Here is a 19,500-nt window from a genome sequence, read left to right on the forward strand (position 1 = left end):
CTAACCCCTGATTATTTTTTCCTTAGAAAATTGCCTTCATGGTAGCATTAGGACTGGTTACAACAGAACATTTGGAAGGTAAGATGGCATATGTTCTTTTATCGTTCAGTTTTTGAGTGAAATCTTTTCTCTTGGCTGCTCTGCAGCCTCTGAAGGGCAATGAAAAATCGAGTGAAATGTTATCTATGCACAATTGTGCTTTTCAGCCTCAAAATAATGGGTGACCTTACAATAGCAGGCTTGGCTTAAGCTGGCGTTTGGGCTCACTTGGTCATGATGGATGTTAACAGCTGGAGGATGATAGTGAAGCAAAAAGCCCGCAAAGGCTCTGACCAGCACTGATCTGGTTGAAGAACCAGCGAGGTTCAAAGATGTTTACCCAGATCTTCTGTAGCAAGCATAACCTCTCCTCCTTCCCCATGTGAGATGGACTTTCATTTTTTGAGTTAATCATCTAGAGTTCCACAGAATAATGTGTAAAATAGTGGTGAAAATCTGGCATTTGTTTTATAAGATTTTAAGCAAATTAGAAAACTACCTCTCACAAAGACTTCCTTCCCTTCATTTCTGCCCATTTAGCGAAAAAAATCCCCAGACTTCCAGTCAGATTCTGCTTTTGTGTGAGAGCTGCTAGCATGTCTTCCTAGGCTTCTGAATATGAGTTCAAACAAATATTGCACATAAACTAAATGCAGTATTGCTTAGTGTTCAGTTTACTTTTCCAACCTTCCAAAAATACCTTGCAAGAGTTAGCAGATTTGTACCTTTCTTTGCCTCACCTTTGTCTTTCTGAAAACATAGATGAGAGGGGAAAAAAAGAGTTTGTTCAGCAAATTTGCCAGTGGTGTGCGATGAGCTGGGGGTTTTTTGGCAGAATGGGTTAGTTCTCATGGGCAGAGAAGATACAACTGTTTTTAAGAAAAAGTCTACAGCTTGATGTGTTTTGGTAACATTCTCAGCTAATACAAGTTGGTGTGGTTCCACTGGTATAAGGAGAAAAATCTGGTATCTGTCAGCTGACAATAATTCTTGATCGCAAAAGATTTTCATTCTAGTTGACATTTACCATCCATCCCATGGACCATTGTCAGGAAAATACTTAGGAATTTTCAGTGCATTGAGTTTAAGTTTTATATGCTTTAGAGTTACGTACAGGCTTAGATACCTTGCTGATTCAAGAGGTGTCTACCATTTTACAGCTTGATTTCTTTTTAGTAAGATTCCCTGTGCTTCTGTTCCTTGGTTTTAAGAGAGGTTGTGAATTAGGGAGAAAATAGCATCTTAATTGTCAGGTCTCCTCAATATATGCAGCAGGTTTTCTGTGGGTCTTGTTGCCTTTTTTCAGTGCCTTTCCTCTTTAAATCTGCGTTTTAGAAAATCATTTAATGTCCCAGTGACTGAGAATTTGAAAGCAGTTTAAAGAAACTTTAAGCTATCAACCTTTTTAATCCCTTAATGGTAATGGATTGAAATGGAAATTAAAAAGCTACAGCAATTTTGGGAGAAGATTTATAACCCAAAAAGTGCAAATGATGACTGGTTCTTGTTTTCTTTGTCTAAGGAAAATAGGACAACATTTGAAATTATACTGAAGTACAAATTATGCTTACAACAGGGGGAACTTCATTTTGAATAATTCTTTACCCTTTGATTTTATTGGAACCCGTAAATTGTTTGTGTGGATTTAATGCTTATGTTCAAAACGCCAAGTACTGCTCTGCCCTGTTTGTACTACAGTAAGTGTGGAGATGCGCATTTTGAACCTAACTGCTACAACACTAATCCTGCAGAATCAATTCTTTCAGACGAATTCACATTTTATATTCCTACTAGCTTTAAATAAATGGCTCCCACCAAGAGCTATTTACTATGGAAAGGGTATTTCTTCATGAGTATTGGTGATTACAACTGTCAAAAATACCCTTAGAGCTTTCACATGCTAAAGGTTATTATTTTAGTGCTATGTCATATTTACGGTTGTCAGCCATTGCTATTTATCAGGAAGCGGTGGTCATTACACAGTTCAGTTTATTTTAGTACTTCTAATGTATTTCTCAATTTCACATTTTTGGATTTAAACTGTATCAAGATTGGGTCATTAAAAGCTTATTCACTCAGTATCATTAATTCACAGTGTTACTGCTTTTCTTCATTTTATTCATTAATTTTGTGGTGAAGGGCTATGATCCACTTCTATGTGGATTTCTCTATCAGCCTGGCAGCCTTTCCACCTAATGTCCAGAGGAGCATCTTTCCCCTTAGTGGGAAAAGAGCTCTGTTCTGCAGAGCCCGCCTGCGAGGCATCGTCTGAGGCCTTTACCAGTAAATGAACACAGCCACTTCCACTGCCTGACATTCTGCAAGGCACGGCTTTCTCTGAAGATAAATTTTCATTACGGGCCTCATAGAATGACCATACAGAGTGTTTATTGATGAAGGCAGCAGCTCATTGAAGCTTTGCCTCCAACATAAAGCTATCTCCAAATTTATTCATCTCTGTCAAATGTATTAGTTTAGAGGTTTTTTTCTGTTTGGATTATATTTTTTAAATTAATAAACTAAGGAATAAGATAGCCCAATTCTGTGATCAAGTGCATGGTTGTAACATATTAAATATCTCTCTCTAGGGTATTAGAACACCTTTTAGCATTACCATTGTGTAAAAAAATTAAAAAGTAGATAAAAATCAAATTTTTAAAATAATTCTTTAGTTTGGGTCATTCTAAAAATGCACATCTTGTTTTACCCTAGCAAAATAAAAACCCTGAAATATTTCCATCTGGGTTACTGGAATGTTTTAATCAGTTAAAACAATTTATTTGTTTGTATTTTATTGAGCCCTGTTTTGAAATGTACACAATACATTTTAGCAGAAGTAACAAGTAACAAAAGATAGTATATCAGTGTACGCTTTTGTTCTATTTTGGTGTGATTATTGACAGATACACTCTTAGATGTACATACTCCTAGTATCACAAGCACGGGTATTTTTTGTTCAGTTTCCGTAAATGAAGTGCTGACATTGTGCTCTCTCTCCCTGATGGCTGCATAGGGTGGAGTACATCTAGAGCCGATTCAGTTCATTACTCTCTCTCTCTCTCTCTATCTTTGTTTCCATCTATTCTCACTGCTATTACTTTTCCCCCCAGCCAGCTTTTATCTCTGTACCATAGTGATGCCTCTTCCAAAGCTGCATTCCAGGTATCTACCACATGTGTGACTCAGACTCCATCAAATATTTCTGTTGCCTTGGTGAGAGCATGTACCAAAGAAATTCTCACTTAAACCTGGGACCCAAAAGGGCAGAGAGCTACAGGTCCATGACACTCCTCTTGTGAAGGCACTCGGCCCTGTTATGGACACAGAAAGCTCTGTTGTGTTGAATTCTTTGTTTCTCTTTCTGGGCCAGTGAAAAGTGACCATCTTGTATCCCTGTGACCACTTCTGAAAGACTGAGCCTGGGCTGCCCTAACTCCACCTTTTTCCTTGCGCTGCCGCAAGGGTGCCGATCGGCTGCAAGCCCTGGATTCACTGACGGCGTGGCGTGGGTGACTGAGCCTGCCTGCAGGAACCACGGCTCCAGCTCGCGCTGCTGAGACCAAAGAGTCAGCGGAGGGCCACTTCCTCCGTTTCTTCACCAGCATCAAGGCACATGGTTCCTCTGTTGTGACATCTCTGTCACCTTTTGACCTTGAGAGCACTCCCCTTACAAGAACGGATGCTGACATCAAGAAAAACCATCTCTCTTCTGGTGGCTCTGTGGCAGGCTGCTGGATCCATGTCTAGCACTTACCCTGCTGCTGAAGCCCAATTCCCTTTAGAGGATGCCAGAGGGTCTGGAAGCTTCAGGGTGGAGATTTCAGCATAGCCGTATGAGCATTTCATAGGAAATAGTTTCACAGGGGGGCAGAACTGTTACCCATATAAGATCCTCTGGGAGTCTGCGTAGCACCGAGGATGTTAACAAGATGCTGGCAGTGGTTGCAGCCCTGGCGTTTATCGCACATCTTGGTGCAGCCTCGGATCACACGTTTCTTGGTAGTGAGATTCTGTATAACTCCCCGAGTCACATGGTAGCATATGTCTAGCTCATGTCAGGTGGTGAATACAGACCTGCCTGTATGCTCTGAATTGCCCTGAGAAGACACCTTCTGAACGTGAGAGGTGACATGTTCCTGTGCCAGTGGGAAAACCCAGCCAGAATATGCAAGTAGTTGCTCTTCTGTTTTTCTCGTCTATCCAGTTTCCTTCTGATACATCCATCACTCCAAGAGTGGCGGCTTAGCCAATACTCTTTTGTGAATGAAAAGTTTCAAATCACGGTATCTTGGAACTCAGGCCAGGACAAAAATCCATGCAAAATGCAGACTTCGTCTCTAGGGTCACTGTGTCCAAGACATGACTGACAATACTAATACCATTTACTGTAGCAATCCTTAAAGTGGTATGTGACCCTTTTACTCTGTGGGGAAGTGGTCAATATTTGGAAAGGGTGCCTGCAAACCAGAACTATGTGTTGGGAATCCAATTCCCATGTATCGTACGCGTCCTGAAAGCTGGACTATATCTTACTGTTGGATTGCAAGTGGGAGATAGTGCTCAGTGTCCTGAAGGCCATTTTCTGGTGCTGAGGATGTTCTGAGATAGACCTCTTGAGCTCAGACATTGACGGAAGATGTCAGACCTTCTGCAGAACCAGATGGTGTCCTGGGTTTCTGTTGAGTGTGCTCCTAGTTCTCTGTGCTGAAGAGCTAGTGCTCCTGCCAGTTCCTCTGGTTCCAGGAGATTTACTTAGAGCAAGACAGAACGGAGGTATCGCCATCGCGGGGGCATTTAGACTAACGAGATCCCTCTGGCACCGCAGTGCAGAGTCTAAACTTTGCCTTACAATATTCGTGTAGGAAACATTTTGGAATAGAGCATCAGCCCAGCTGTGCACACGTCATGTCATGGGATGAATGCTGGGTGGCTCTCCTTGCTAAAGTACATCTGCTCTTACTTCATTATTGAAATAAAAAGTAGGCTCTAAAACATGATTGTAATCATCTCACCGTTCTGAACTGAGATCAAGAGCTGGACAAAGAAATTCCATATGACGGAAATGAAATCCCAGCTCAGATAAAAGTAGCATTAAACCTGCAGATTTCAGTGGTCGAGGAATCCGCTCACTCCTTCTGTGTGTGTTTCCAGAAGTATGCACATGGCTAATTGTTGCTAAATGAAGTCCTCGGCAAGTACCCTTGAATAGGTGTTACCGCTTAGCGGGGGGGAGTTCTCTTGTGTTTCACCCTTTTCCGAACAGGACTGCAATTTGATGAGCCTATCTTTGTGCTGCCGTTTCCAGTGACACAAATACATGTATGGCTCATAACAACATTTTGCACACTCAGGATTGTGAAGTTGTATATTTTTGGATGGACAAATCATCACGCCCTAGTTAGAACTGAATCTAGACATACTATTCTGACTGTGCTTTTTCTAGCCTCTGCAGAGGAAAAGTAATGTAAATTAAATTTAAAAGGATCTCTATGTTTTCATCTGATATGAATTACAAGGCTTAACTGCTTTAAATGCTTCATTTTTGTTAATAGGAGCCATTGATAATATTTTGAAAGCTCTCTGTTGATGCTTGCTGAACATGTGTCTGAAGGGATCATACTAAAAATCTTGTAAGGCAGCAGAAGTCCACCTTGGAGGAAGGAAAAAATAAAAAATGCCTGTGTTCTGAATCTTATGAGGAAAAGCTTATTAATGTCAAACCCTTGACTGTAGCAAATATCAATGCTGATGCAACCCAATTATACTTTAGAAACTGAAACTTAACGCAAAGCCCAAGGGGTTGAGGGTAAGAGCATCTTGCCTAACAAGTTAGATCTACTTTTTTCCCTGATGAATGAGAAATGCACAATTCATGTTTCTTTCCATGGTTACAGAAATCCAGAGCAAGCGTCAGGAAAGAAAGAGAAGAAGCACAGCAAATCCAGCCTACAGTGGACTCTTGGAAACAGAGGTACTTTGTCATTCACTTTTTTTACCACAGATCTATTTCATGTCAATAAAAGATTTAAGTGCTTCTTATTACAAAAGTATATATGAATGCAGAACCACACATTTACTTGTAAAGAGATATTGATGTGGAAAAGAAAAAGATCTCATCTCAGTAGCTAAGCAACAGGTTTTCACCCCACAACATCACTTGCTTCAAACTAGAATTCGTCTTTATTTTAATAAAGACCAAAAGGACTAAATTAATGTGGGACCTAATTGCTCTTTCACCCACGCAGACAGTCCCTTTAGGTCAGAACTGAAGAACAGAAGTGCTGCATTATATTTAAACTTGCATTGCTAGTTCTCTTCTCCTGTGTGCCAAATAATAAGTGGAGCACTTTGCTTTTTTTTATTAGTGACATTCATAAAGGGGGTGTGTTGGTTTAAGAATCAGTGTGCTCTGCAGGGGGTAGGGAAGCCTGCATAATAAATATAATAATGCATAATTAAAAATAAAATGCTCTGGATAATTTCCGTTGTCTGTTACACTTATGCTGTTATATCTATAGTAGCAGTAAAATATGGTCCTACATAATATTGGATTGCAAACCTGGTGTAAAGGCAGCATATAAATAGACTTAACTTTTTCTGAAATTGTTTTTTTCTTTGTTTCTGAACTGACATATATGCATTTATTCAGCTTATTAAAGTTCCACCTTCAAAATTTCACTACAATTTGGGGTTACTATTTGACCTTCCTACAGGAAAGAAACAGATTTGCAGCCAGTTCTCCATTTAAGCAAGATTGCTCTGTGTTCTTCGTTCTTTAAGCCTAAAGAAAGTTAATTTTCTTTATTTAGGTACAAGCAATGTAGAATTTTTCGTATGCCAACATTTCAGATTTCTGTGTCTGTTGGCAGACAGCAGACAGATGAGGCTAAGAAGAAACTCACCGCTGCCGTCAAGCTGCTTAGTGGCTTGACTGTTCTTTTTTTGAAAGCATTGGAGATTTTTATACTCCAGAGCAGCTCTGGGCACTTGAATTCTTCAGAACTCCTCAACTTTTCTCAAGCAACCTCTTCAGAGCAGATACTGATGTCCATACATCCAGTATTTAACACAGTAGCAACTTTAGCCATGCTAGCATCAAATTTGTAGATTAATTAAATTTGTCTTCTCTTAGATCTTTTTATCCTGGTGAGTTTATTAAAATACTTGCAGCAGCGTTTTGTGGCTGTAGTGTGATCAGTGTTTGTGAGAAACTCAGTTATCTTGGAGCAGGGATGGAGGAGGTGATGGAGGAGGTCTACTGCACCCCTAGTTCATACTTCTCATTATATCTATTCTCAAAAGCATATCCTGAAGTGAAAGATGGCATCGAGAAAGAAATGTCTGTGAAAGAGTCCTGTGGCTGTTAAGCTGTGTCCTCATTAGGAGTTGTCATTAAGTACTGACCATGGGGAATGCTGTTCAAGTAAAATGGAAGCAGATGGTTTTTCTCTGATCAATTAGCTGCTCAGATTGATTTGCTAATCAGTGAGTTGAGGTATTTTGTGGCATTTCAGGCATTTTGGTGCAGCTTAATTTATGGTTCGTCTACTGAATGATCTTTAATTCATGATTGTTTAAATTGAAATTGCATATAAATTAGACTTCTTATTTGCCAACACCCCTCAAAACAGCAGGAGCTCAGCATTTGTAGTGGTGATGCTAACTTCCTTGATTATAAAAATGTGATCACAGTCTCACGTCTTCACTTGAATGTTCTGCTTTTTCATTTCAAAGCCTTTTTCTTTAAAAAAAAATTGAGAGACCGTGACCATTCTATTTTCCTACCCCCAGTAGCTTACCTTTTTTTTTTTTTTTTTTTTTTTGCATAGGAAAGGGTTAAGTTTCAGGGCGGGTATTTTTTTAAGGAAGAAACATCTATTCAAAATTCATTAACAGACTGGCAGGCACCCATGTATAAGAACAGTTTACTTACCACAGAATAAATCATTTATTAGCAAAACTCCTCTAATTTTCCTCCAAGCAGAGTCTAACAACATCTAATGGAGGAAAATGGTACTGTTTCCAGTCCTGCTGTACAAGTACTGGCTGGCTCAGAGAAACAATTAGGGGTTATATAGACTGTTAATGAAGCCTGCCTTGCTATTGACCAACAGCTTTTACCATCTGACAAGTTGGTGGTGCGCTGCATTAAACTAGTTAAACATCTCAATCAGGTTTCCAGTGGTCTGTGTTTATCAGTTTGAAAATCTTTGGTGACCTCAGCACGGTGGGCTGCGTTAAACTAGTTAAACATCTCAGTCAGGTTTCCAGTGGTCTGTGTTTGTCAGTTTGAAAATCTTTGGTGACCTCAGCAGCTTGAAATCACTGCCAACTCCTAGAGGTCATGCACATTAACTTCAGAAAGAGAAATATTTTGCTTAGGCCCAAATACATTGCTTTCAAAGAAAATAGTGCCTACGAACTGCCACAGAAGTTAGCAATGTTTTTGTGCAGATGGGAAGTCCATCACCGTTTCTACATACACGCAAAGAAAATACGTGCCTACGAACTGTAGGCAAGTGCCACAGAAGGTAGCAATGTTTTTCTGCAGGTGGGAAGTCCATCACCGTTTCTACATACACAAATAAAGATGTTATCTCACAGCAACAATTTATTACGCAGTTTTTCCCTTATGGACGTTGTTTATCTGCTAGACCTGGAGTTACTGTTGCCATTGCCTTGCTCTTACCGACCTCTGCAACATCTCCTGCAACCCAATCAATAACATTTGCAAATTGCATTTCTCTCTTGTTAATAAAATCTAATGCACATCTAACTGCTCTGTGAAGAATTTGTTACAAAGGTAGATAATGCAACTGTTTGTATGACTGTCTCAGGGGTTAGCAATGACTAGTCTAAGTCACGGAACTGGCTTCTGGATAGCTGGTTATATGTGAGGGAAGCTCATGGAGATTGTAAATATGAAATGGTAAGAGACAACCGAAGCGCTTTTCAATGACACTGTGGTTGGTTTCTTTTCCCTTGTAGCGGAAACGCCTTGCATCAAATTATTTGAATAACCCCTTGTTCCTTTCAACAAGAGGTAAGCATATTTTTAAATGAATATACTACTATCCTAATGACACGTTAAATATTTATTAGTAGGATTTCATATGAATTACTGCTAGGGTACCATAGGGCATTACTTTGTGTAAGGTCCCTGCATTTTTTACTGTGCAGTGAAAATAGATGGTTTTCCTGCAAAAACAATTGAAAGATAAGGCTAAAGGTCAAAACTGTGTAGAAATGGATCCAAAGTCTCTGCAATCAGTGGAAAATCCAACCTCTAGTATTGTAAGCACCATGCAGTGAGAGGACTGATTGAAGAAGGCAGTGTTGCCAACCTCAAGTGCTTAAAAGTATATATTGAAAAATTGAGATTTAAAAAATAATTACTATTCTGGCCTTTTCATTTGCCTTTTTTCATCAGCTTTAAGAAACTGCTGTCCATCCTCAAGGGCTAGAAATTTACCATACCTTTTGCTTTAAAAACAACGGCTGGAAACCACACAATTTTTCTCACTCCAAGAACTGGAGCCATAAATCTAGATTTGATGGCCTTGAAGATGCCTTCCAATCTTTTATTTAGAAGAACTTCAGATGCTGAAAATTTCATGGTAAAAGCCTTGAGAATGAACAACTCAGAGGAGCCATTTGGGGATGATGATGATTAGCTCATGTGAAGAAGCCCATTCCAGGAAAACTGTGCAACATATAGAGAAGGCAAAGAGTTGGGAGGCGGGAGGTGAAACATGGAGAACATTGAGTACAGTTTAATTCTTCAGACGAGGCCCAGGTAGGATTTTAAGTGAGAAAGCGAGAAGCTTGAGTTGCATTTCAGAAGAGGAGAGAAAGCCAGTAATGTGATTATGTCCTTGCCCTTGTGTTGCCTTTATAACTTAGGCTCTACTGTGGTGCATTGGAGGTAAGGGAAGACAGGCTTTTTTCTAAACCAAATATTATTTCAGTATTAGGTGCATTTACAGGGGTAATTTCAATTAAGACATGAAGTTTTGACAGTTTTTCAGTGTTTTCTTGATATCCCTGTCAAGTGTCATGTTTAGTGCTTGAGATTCACCTTTCTGGCCCTGCCTTGAATTCCTGCGCCACAGGACCACCGACTGAAATGCAGTCGTGCTTCTCTCTGCCTTCAAAACCTCATATGCTAGATGCAGACAATTGGCCTACTTACCATATGCCTCTAATGCACGGGGTCTCAGAGGACAAGAGAGGTTATTACACAGTAAACAGCTATGATGACATGCCTCTTAGCAGGAGCCCATGCTCATGTGAACCCCAGTGGAAAGAACATTATTCCTGGCTTAGTTTTATCTTCAGAATTAAAATGATAATTTATTATTTGTCTTATCATAGTACTTGTTTTTCCCATGTAAACACATGGCAAAAACCAGGAGACAATGGCAATGTTAGCAAGCCGTGCTGTTAGCCCCTCGGCGGATTTCATTTAAGTTAGGGTTCGATATCTCTGACCTTCTTTCCACTGCATGTTTACCGTTTGTATTTGCAAGGAAGTAGGCAAGTGATGGAGCTCCAGTGATGTGGCTGTCGCAGAGCCGCTTGGAAATCAGCACACTCTCTCCTTAATTGTTAATTCTTCGAGTCCTGTAGCTTTGATTTTTCCAGCATCCAGAATCTGTGCTGGGATTCTGCATATTCTGACAATTTTAAGCTGAACTTCTTTATAGCAGAACTCTCCGCCTGTGTAGGGTTTTGTTAGCTACGTGGGCCAGGCAACATGGAGCTGGGTGCTGTGCAAGCTCTGAACTAAAGACGGACGTTGTCCCACACAGCTTGGCACTGCAGGGATGTCGTTGTTCACCTTTAGGGCAGAGCTGACTGCCCCTTCTCTTATAAAATGCTCCTTTAAAAAAATTGTCTTAATTTTTCAGCAACTAGAAGGCAGAAGTGGACATATTTTAAAATGTTTAAAACTTTTACTATAAAGTGCACTGAAAAAAGAAATAAACAAATGAAAACAATCCCTATGAAGTACAGGAAACAACTGTCATTTCCAGAAATGCAGAAGAGAACAATTCTTGTAAATTTTGAGTAAAATGTCAGTTAATCAGGATTCATTTATCTGAAAATGTCTTAACTGAAATGAGGTCACATCCCCTGACATGTATCATTTGTAGAAAAGACTCTTCAATTACCAAGCCTCTGTTTATCTGAATAACGTTTATATCCCCTGAGTAATCGTGGTGTCATATCGCGGTGGATCTCTGTGTGCGTGTTTGTGTATATGAAGTGACATCTACAGATTTTAGAAGTCTGTGATTATTTATGGAACTCATTGCCAAAGGATGCCACAATTGTTGGGAAAAGTAGACAAATCTATGGAAGGGAAAAAAAAAATCTATCTAAGGCTGTTAAATATAAAAATGAAGATGCAAACTGCAGTTTAGGGAGACCCACAAACTGCTAGCATCTGGAAGGATACTTCTGGAGTAGAAAAATGTACTTCGTGCTTACCCTGTTCTTGTACTCTGTGCATGAGTGGCAGCACTGGATGCTGTTAGCAAGGGACCCTGGGCTTTATAGCCTTTGGTCTAACTTAGGTGAAGCTGTTCCTTCATTCTGATGTTCCTCTTTCTACATCTGTGTGTGGTCTGAATGTGTTTGCATCTTCACGTGTATACATACATCAGTGTATAAAAGGAATGTGCAGGAAACGGCTCCCAGGTTGGTCTGTATATGAGGGGTCACACTGGGGCACAGCTATAGTCCCATGGTGATCAGAGAGGGAGCTGTAGGAGGACAGAAGGACAGAACTATCAGTTTGGTTGTCTCCACTTTAATCCAAAGAAAGGCCTCTCCGTCAGCTGTTTGTCACTGGGACAGTGTGCACCAGCCTCTTACAAATCAACAGCGAAAATTGCCACCCACTGTGTGGTTTCCATGAAACTGTTAAAATTTTCTGGCTTTTTATTTTTGGACCAAAGTGTGATAAATTTCAAAAATATTTTTCTGAAAGGCTTGGCCTGCTTTCCAGTGAGCTCTGATGGTTCTTGTTGTTATCAGGCTGTGAATGCAATCACTACAGGCTGGGTTCATCAAAAGGTCAGAAAATCTTGGCGTTTTGGGTGGGAGTAGATGATAAAGAGTTGATGATCACAGAAAGCTCACTCCCACAAGTAACTGCCCATTTTGGCCATGAATCAGCTGAACATTTAAACATGTGTTTAACGGTAAGTCAGTGGCACCAATTTCATACTCCAAGTTAAGCACCTGCTTGAGTGCCTTGCTGGTTCAGGGCCAGACTGTTCATCACCCAGCAGGCTGAAGTCCCTAAGAAAGACTTTTTGACTACTGGCATGTGGAGAGGAGCTGCGCATGAAAATTTCTGAAAATTTAAAATAGAATGTGCTTCTCATACTATGACATTTTAGCATCAGACCTTTGGACATGAGAGTCCTGCAATGTAAATCTCAAATGCTAATTCCACTGCTTGCTGTTGCATTCTTTCCTGCCCACATTAATTTTGGCAATGTCCTGATCTCCTGTGTCACAGCTTGACTAAAATTTTTCCCGTAGCTGAGAACTAGCATTCACTGCAGCGATGTTTTCCCCACTAATCTGTTCTCTGCCCTTCTTTCATATGCTAGCAAATGAGGATCCATTCTGGAAGGTATGTGTAGCAAAATTTGTGTATTACCACTGTTTTTCTCATCACCGTGTAATTCAGTGCTTGCTTCCAATTATTGTAGTCTCTATCAAGGTACAAAATTACAGTATTCTCTTTGCCCTTCATACTGCTTGTGTGTAACATTTCCCACTTAACTAAATCTTTGAGCCCCTAAGTTAGAATTTCAAAGAGATGAACTCTCGGGCTTTCATATGCAAGGCTTGAGTTTAATCCCTTTCTAGAATCTACCGATTGAGAAATTGCTAGTCCAGATTTGTGGTTTTAATGAAAATTTTAAGAAAAATGAGTAATCATTTTAGTTTGTATAGATTGAATCTCTTTACATTGAAGTTAAAATTAAGACTTTTTGAGCAGGTAATTTCTAAAGAGTAGTATTTTGGAGAGCAATTTTTTGACAGGACTGAGTTAGAATTCAAGATACAAGCCTGACGAAAACTATCATGAAACATTATACTTAATATCCCTAAAAATGAAAATATGCTTTTGGAATTAAGAAAGGTGCAAAATTATTATTCTCCTTCCTGGAAAACACTGGGAAAACTTAGGGTTTTTTTATAATAATTCACAAACCATGAGAGTTTCAAAATCAGTATCTCCTTTATTAAAATGCACTTAATTATACAAAGAGTAATTAATGTTGCCACCAGATTAGCATAGCAATTTTCTACATGACATTGTAACTTTGTTGATGAGTCTTAGTTCATTTTATGTATTGCTTCAGACAAAGTACTAATCAGTCTTGTTGGAGAAAGGTTGTCAGAGCAAGTCTGAACAGAGAACAATTAGTGCCAGGGAGAACAGAGGGATGGAGGAGCTCTGTAGAGGAGTTCACAAAAGAGGGTATAGAGCAAAAGATTGTACCCGAGCATACTGTTTTCCTAGCTGCTCTTTGAGGCAATGGGCATAAAACATGGAACTGTGCTTTTTCTCCAGAAACTTTTTCTTGCTTGCTTCCTTCTGCTTTCGACTTGAAGGACAAGTGTTCCACATATTGACTTTGACCCATGCTTCAGAATAGAGCTGTGCATGGTGATACATGTGTGGGGAATGACACATTATCACAACCAAGTGAAATAATTCCTGTGTCACAAGCTGGCTATATTAATCAACTCCCTTCAGTGTTTGATTAGTTGGTTTTTCTTTTTCTAGCTGTTTCAATTTATGGAACTTCCTTCTGGCTTGTTTGTTTGTGTGTTGCTATCATACACCATTATTTCTGTCGTCTTCTACAGCGGCCAGGGTTCTTTCGACAATTAGATTTTGTGATTGAATGAGCCTGTCTGCTGCAATAGAGGCTTTGAATGCTGTATAGAGAGGAGTTCTCAATGGATTGACTTTACCCAATCTGTATTTCTTCATCTCTTGCAGAATGAGATCCACCATGACGAACACTGCACTGCTTGCAAGCGAGGCGTTAACTTGCAGCCCTGCGGCACATGTCCCAGAGCATATCACCTCAACTGCTTGGACCCGCCCCTCAAAACAGCCCCCAAGGGGGTTTGGGTCTGTCCAAAGTGCCAACAGAAGGTAAGCTACACGGAGCAGAGCATGCCAAGAAGAGAAAATGGGAGAAACCTCGAATTTGTGTACCACTAAACTAATCTAACCTATGGTGACAGCTTAGGGGACTACATTAGCTAAAGTAATATGGAGAGGCTTGCAGTACAGTTTGGAGCATTTGTTTCTGGTATTGTCATTGTCTGAAAGTTAGAACATACACTGAATGCCTTAGCTTCCCTGTATCACATGTGCTGAGATTTGTCCTTTTAAAATGTCTCTTCATTTCCTTTGTTTCCCTTCTTTACGATAAAGCCACCAGCATGTAGCACTGCCGGACAAGTAGTGTAAATACTATAGGTGAGGAAGACAGTGTCAGAAGGAGACAGTGTTCACCAGTGGATCAGAAAGCTGTGAGGAGAACACTTCCTTTTCTTTAAATCATGTTTATTGCACACACCTATTGATCATGGTCATGTCAGAAATGCTAATTTGTCTAGTTGCTGTGAATAAGGCTGATGATTGCATGAACAGAAAAGCAATTACTAGAACAGTACAGTGTCACTAAATTGTAGAGTGGAGGCTTAGATTTTGTGCCTTAGAATTCTTTGTGTTTAGCGTTGAGATCACTGTTATGTTCCTTTGAAAATGTCAAGGGGAAGTCCTAGTATGCAGTTGCAGAGAGCAGAGCAGCCCAGGATTAGATCCGCGCAGTCATGTTTTCATACGGACCAGCAACTTCTCCCATGCTGAGTAGACAACACTCCTGACAGTGTGGAGATCTGCTTGTCAGGGGCTGAAGAATGTCTTCTGGCTGTGGCAAGAAGAAACAGGATTTGTAACCCCCTTTTAGCGCTGTTTGGTAGTGCTGTTTATAGTGATGTGTAAAGGAGTCAGCCCCAATGGAGACGGCTACTCAAATTATTCTCTTGTTACTTTTCAGCTTGCGAATTCTGAGACCAGAACCCTAGATCTGGTCTTGCAGAGCTGTGAGGCTGGAGGAAGAAAAACATTAATGTCGGTCCTTGTGGAGTCCTAACTTTTTATTGTTTCCTGGGCTTATAGGTGGTAAAGAAAGATGACAATGTGCCATGGACTGGAACTCTGGCTATTGTTCACTCCTATGTTACTCATAAAACAGGTAGGGGTTAACACAGCTATTGACAAGGGATTCCCTGCTGGTGACGGGTGATGCCATTTGAGTCCTTCATAGCACTAATATTAAAGTAGTGTTGTAATGGTTCCAGGTACAATAGCATTAGTAAGCAAAGGGCCATAAGGGGCTGTGACTGGGAACAGCAGGCCACTTTCTCTCCCCTTCCCCTCCGTCTGCTCCTTCGCTATCTTCTCTCTTTAAGGAAGCTGAGACTGATCTCCCAGGAGCTTCACTCTGTGGAGGAGGCTATCATCAAAGTGGTGCCTTCCTGAGAACAGGGCTGGAAACGGGATTTTTGAGGCAGAATCCTGTCAGGCTGGGAGGCAGAGAGACACAGTCAGGCTAGGCAGAGCCATGTAATTGGGTATGTAGCACAACGCCAGACTAGTGTCTCAGATACTACAGCAATATCAGCTCCTAATCGTTTTGGTATTATTTGGTATCACAAGCATTAGTATCAGATGTCATATAATACCTCTGCATTGGCCATTACTCTTTTTTAGTTCCCTGTTGCACTCTTACAATGGGCTGTTTGGGACATTAGATCATATTTGTAAGGAGCTTTGCAGAGGTCTGGAACTGTTATGATTGTGCTTTCAGTCAGAGTCGCTAACTATTGCCATTCCAGGTGGCTGACCTCTTCTTAAATACCATGCACCCCTTTCCTGGAGACCAACAGGGCCATGTGTGTCCTAAGCATTAATTTTAATTCATCTCAAAGGTGCACTATAGTTTTTGGGTTGTCCTGTGTGCTAGCTGTTGACGTAGACATACGCGTGCAAGCAGAAACTTCAGCTTTCTTTGGCTGTACCTGCTGACAAAAGGCTAATGAGACCTGAAACTCACCATTCAAAATACATGCTGCTGCTTTCTGTTGTCAAGCGCACAGTTTTGCCGTATGTCCTTTTCGTAACTTCTGCATCCTTAATCTTATTGTTCTGCAGTCAAAGAAGAGGAGAAGCGGAAGTTATTAAAGAGAAGCAGTGAGCTGAAGAGTGAGCATAGACAGTTAGAGGAAAAAGATCGACTTCTCAACAATGCAGTGAAGGTAGGACACCTGACTGCGGACACAGAGTCTCCTACAGAGATGTTTATAAAGAATTTATGCCTGAAAACCAAGATACTTTGTGGCTAGAAAATCACCTGAACTCCCATTGCTCTCAACCCCCCTGCAAAACAGCCGTGTCTGCCTTCCTCGTAGTGCCATACCCAGCTCAGATCTACCCAAGGACTTTAAGGCACTTCCATTCGCCAGGTGCACAGCTTAGTCGCAAGCGTGTCCTCCAGTGGTAGCTGCTTGTCCATTAGCTCAAAACTCTTGAGATTAAGTAGAAATAACCATCTTTATTTGTCTCAGGGGCTGAATGTTGTAACAACCTTTCCATGACTGGAAACGGGTTCACAATCATTTTCTCCGTGAACTTGTTTCAAAGCTAAATGTTGGCCGGAGATGTCTCCCACACATACTATGCTATAAGGACCAGTCTCTGGCAGTAATGAATGGGCTGAGTTCAAAGCCATAATTCCTGTCCTCCATGGCTGAAGGAACTGATTTGAGGCTACCTCACCTCGGACCCACTCTTAAGGGGTAGCTGTTAGCTTCCATGGGAGTCTCAATAAATATTTGAAACTTCCTTACCCTGGAAAAATCAAAGTGGCAGCTGCAGGAGTAACTGGTCACTACTTGTTTTCCCACTGCAGTTATCCAGAGGAGGCATGTTAAAATATTTATCACATTTAAAAGAGAGGAAGGAAAAGCAATAACCTATTAAAAGTCATCACAGTGGGGAATATTCCCTGTAAGTGTGTATAGCCACCATCAGCACTAATGGAAAGACACGTATCTATGAAGAAGTGACTCTGGGGTACGGAATATCTTTAGTAGGTAGGAGAGTGTGGTGGGATGAGGTGTTTGGAAAAAGAAAAGCATTTGGGGATGCCGTCAGCTATCAGGTGTATGTCAGGGCTGTCAAAAATCAGTAAGATTTCTACCTAAGCAGAATCAGGTTCTTTGAGCGGGCAACACTGTCTTATTTAAATGGTAATATCAGCCGATGATTATATTTATTGGAGATATATCCAGTCGAAAGGAGAAAAACAATTAAAGGTGTTCCAGCATAGAACAATTTCATTTCTGATATTTGCCGTAACAGAGATTTACATTAAAGAGAGCACTCTCATGTTACACCACAGCACAGGTGAAATGGTATTATTTGGTAAAAACAGAACATGATTTATCCTGCACCTGAGATTTCATCTGTCTAAACCAACCTCTGAGCAGCTCCACACAGTTGCTTTTCAAACAACTTGACTTGCAAGTAAGCATTTCCCACTTCCCCAAGACTGGAGAATCCCCCTGCTACTCCGGGCAATCTAGACCATAGCCAAAGGGGAGCGATCTGCAGACAAGTAACCAGTTTTGCCAGACCTCTGGGCCCACTGAGAGAAAGGGAACAGGAGGTTTCAGATATTAGAGAGGCCACCGTCCCCTTCCATCTAGCAGGCAGGCTCAGGGTTTTGGGCTGTCACATATTGCCTTGCAGACCAGTTGATAGTGTAAAGAATGGGATGTTAGCCGCGGCAGTACGTGGCTGGGGAGGGAAAGGAGAATTGCTGATTCTTCCTTGTCTCTTCTTGGAGAAGAGGGAGACTTGGGATGCCTTCGTTTGGCTCCTGCTCTCACACTCGTTGTCATGTAGGTTTGTATGAAGCGTTTCAAGTGATTGTGGGGTGCAGTTTGGCCACTCCGTAGGAAAAAGGCTTTCTTGTGACTGCGGTGGTATAACAGTAGTGATCAAGTTTTCTGCCAGAAAGATCGTGACATCGTGTTTGGTGAGATCAACTTACCTTCACGGTACTGACTCCCTGAAATCTACGGCACGTGCAAAATGCATTGTGGTGAGGTTTATCCCTCAAGCGTTTATCGATGCCTTTTGGTAAGATTGAGGGACCTCCCCGATGCCTTTGGTACTTTCCAGTAATACAGCTATTACAATCCTGTGCCAGTAACCTCTTCGGAGTGCAGAAGGCATGTCTGCCAGGCTGTCTACAGGATGAGGTCGGAAACGTCCTCTGAATGCATTTGGAGTGGGATGAATATTGTTACCTTAGACAGCTGCTGCAGGGTAGGCAGCAGTGCTGATTACTCCATTCGTTAAGCTGTGGTTTTGCTATCCCCAAAAGAGAATATACTTCATTTGAGCAGGACGTGCACTCAGGACACAAAAGGATGTTTGGAGAGATGTTTGACACCAATTTGAATGTATCCTCAGTCTTTCCTTCTCTCTCCCCTTCTCTTTATTTGACAGAAATGCTTAGAGCTAAAAACCAGCCTGTTGGCCCAGCAGAAAGGGACTCAGTCATCACTGGAACGTCTTAAAACCCTCATTAGACTGATACAAAACGAGCAGATGATTCAGGTTACCATGACGACGACCACCACCTCCTCCCTGCTAACGGTCCCCTGGATCAAACCCTCCCCTGCCGCCGCTGCCATGCACAAAGCCTTGCAGCAGTCGCAGGGTAACAACTGACAGAGCCGGCTGCCAGAGAGCGAAGGAAGGGGGGAAAAAAACTTTATACACATGCGCAGAGGAGAGATTAAACTGAAACAAAGGAGAGAAGGAACAATCTCAGTTTTGATACACGTAGAAACTTGCAAACCAATCAGTCCAGTGTGTAGGTCGCTGTGGCAGCAGGTTCCCACGGAGCGGGTTGTGCTGCGGTTTTGTATTTGCCGAGACCTTCAGTGCTTATGAGATTTTTTTGTTATGTTGGCCTTAATGTATTTATGACTGAGGATGAACAGGAAAAGTATGGCCGATAGGAAGCGGGATATCCTTTTGTGGGGGGCAGATGGGTTTCCAGTTCTGCTTTAAGGGGAAAATTGTCAATGCAAAGAGTTAGTGAGCTAGTAGAGAAGTAGTTGGGCTGAAAGCTATGTGTGGGAGGGAAATTGGTGAGATAACCAGAAACTGAACTACTTAGGACTCGACATGGATTCTTGTCAGAGGAACAAAGTTGGCCCCGTTGATTCAGGTGAGCTGGAGATGGGGCAGTTTCGACCAGAACGGCGTCACGGACACTCACAGAGCCTTCGAAACAAAAGATCGTTTTTTTTCAGTATTATTAGAGTTGAGAA

At 41.3% G+C, this 19,500-nt stretch overlaps 1 protein-coding gene across 1 annotated transcript in view; it reads left to right on the forward strand.

The window, feature by feature from the left end:
- The window catches only part of PHF21B (PHD finger protein 21B), a gene marked incomplete at its 5' end in the record, with an annotated part of 39,970 nt that extends 21,078 nt beyond the window's left edge, over positions 1-18,892 (forward strand). The window contains 8 exons of the mRNA XM_009706607.1: positions 27-78; positions 5,934-6,010; positions 9,028-9,082; positions 12,666-12,688; positions 14,075-14,233; positions 15,269-15,344; positions 16,304-16,407; positions 18,668-18,892. Coding sequence (XP_009704909.1) covers positions 27-78; positions 5,934-6,010; positions 9,028-9,082; positions 12,666-12,688; positions 14,075-14,233; positions 15,269-15,344; positions 16,304-16,407; positions 18,668-18,892 — 771 coding nt within the window. The remainder of the gene's footprint in view (positions 1-26; positions 79-5,933; positions 6,011-9,027; positions 9,083-12,665; positions 12,689-14,074; positions 14,234-15,268; positions 15,345-16,303; positions 16,408-18,667) is intronic.
- Positions 18,893-19,500: the final 608 nt, after the last annotated feature.

Source organism: Cariama cristata, unplaced genomic scaffold, assembly GCF_000690535.1.
Source record: "Cariama cristata isolate BGI_N322 unplaced genomic scaffold, ASM69053v1 scaffold17598, whole genome shotgun sequence".
In the NCBI taxonomy this organism is placed as follows: Eukaryota; Metazoa; Chordata; class Aves; order Cariamiformes; family Cariamidae; genus Cariama; species Cariama cristata.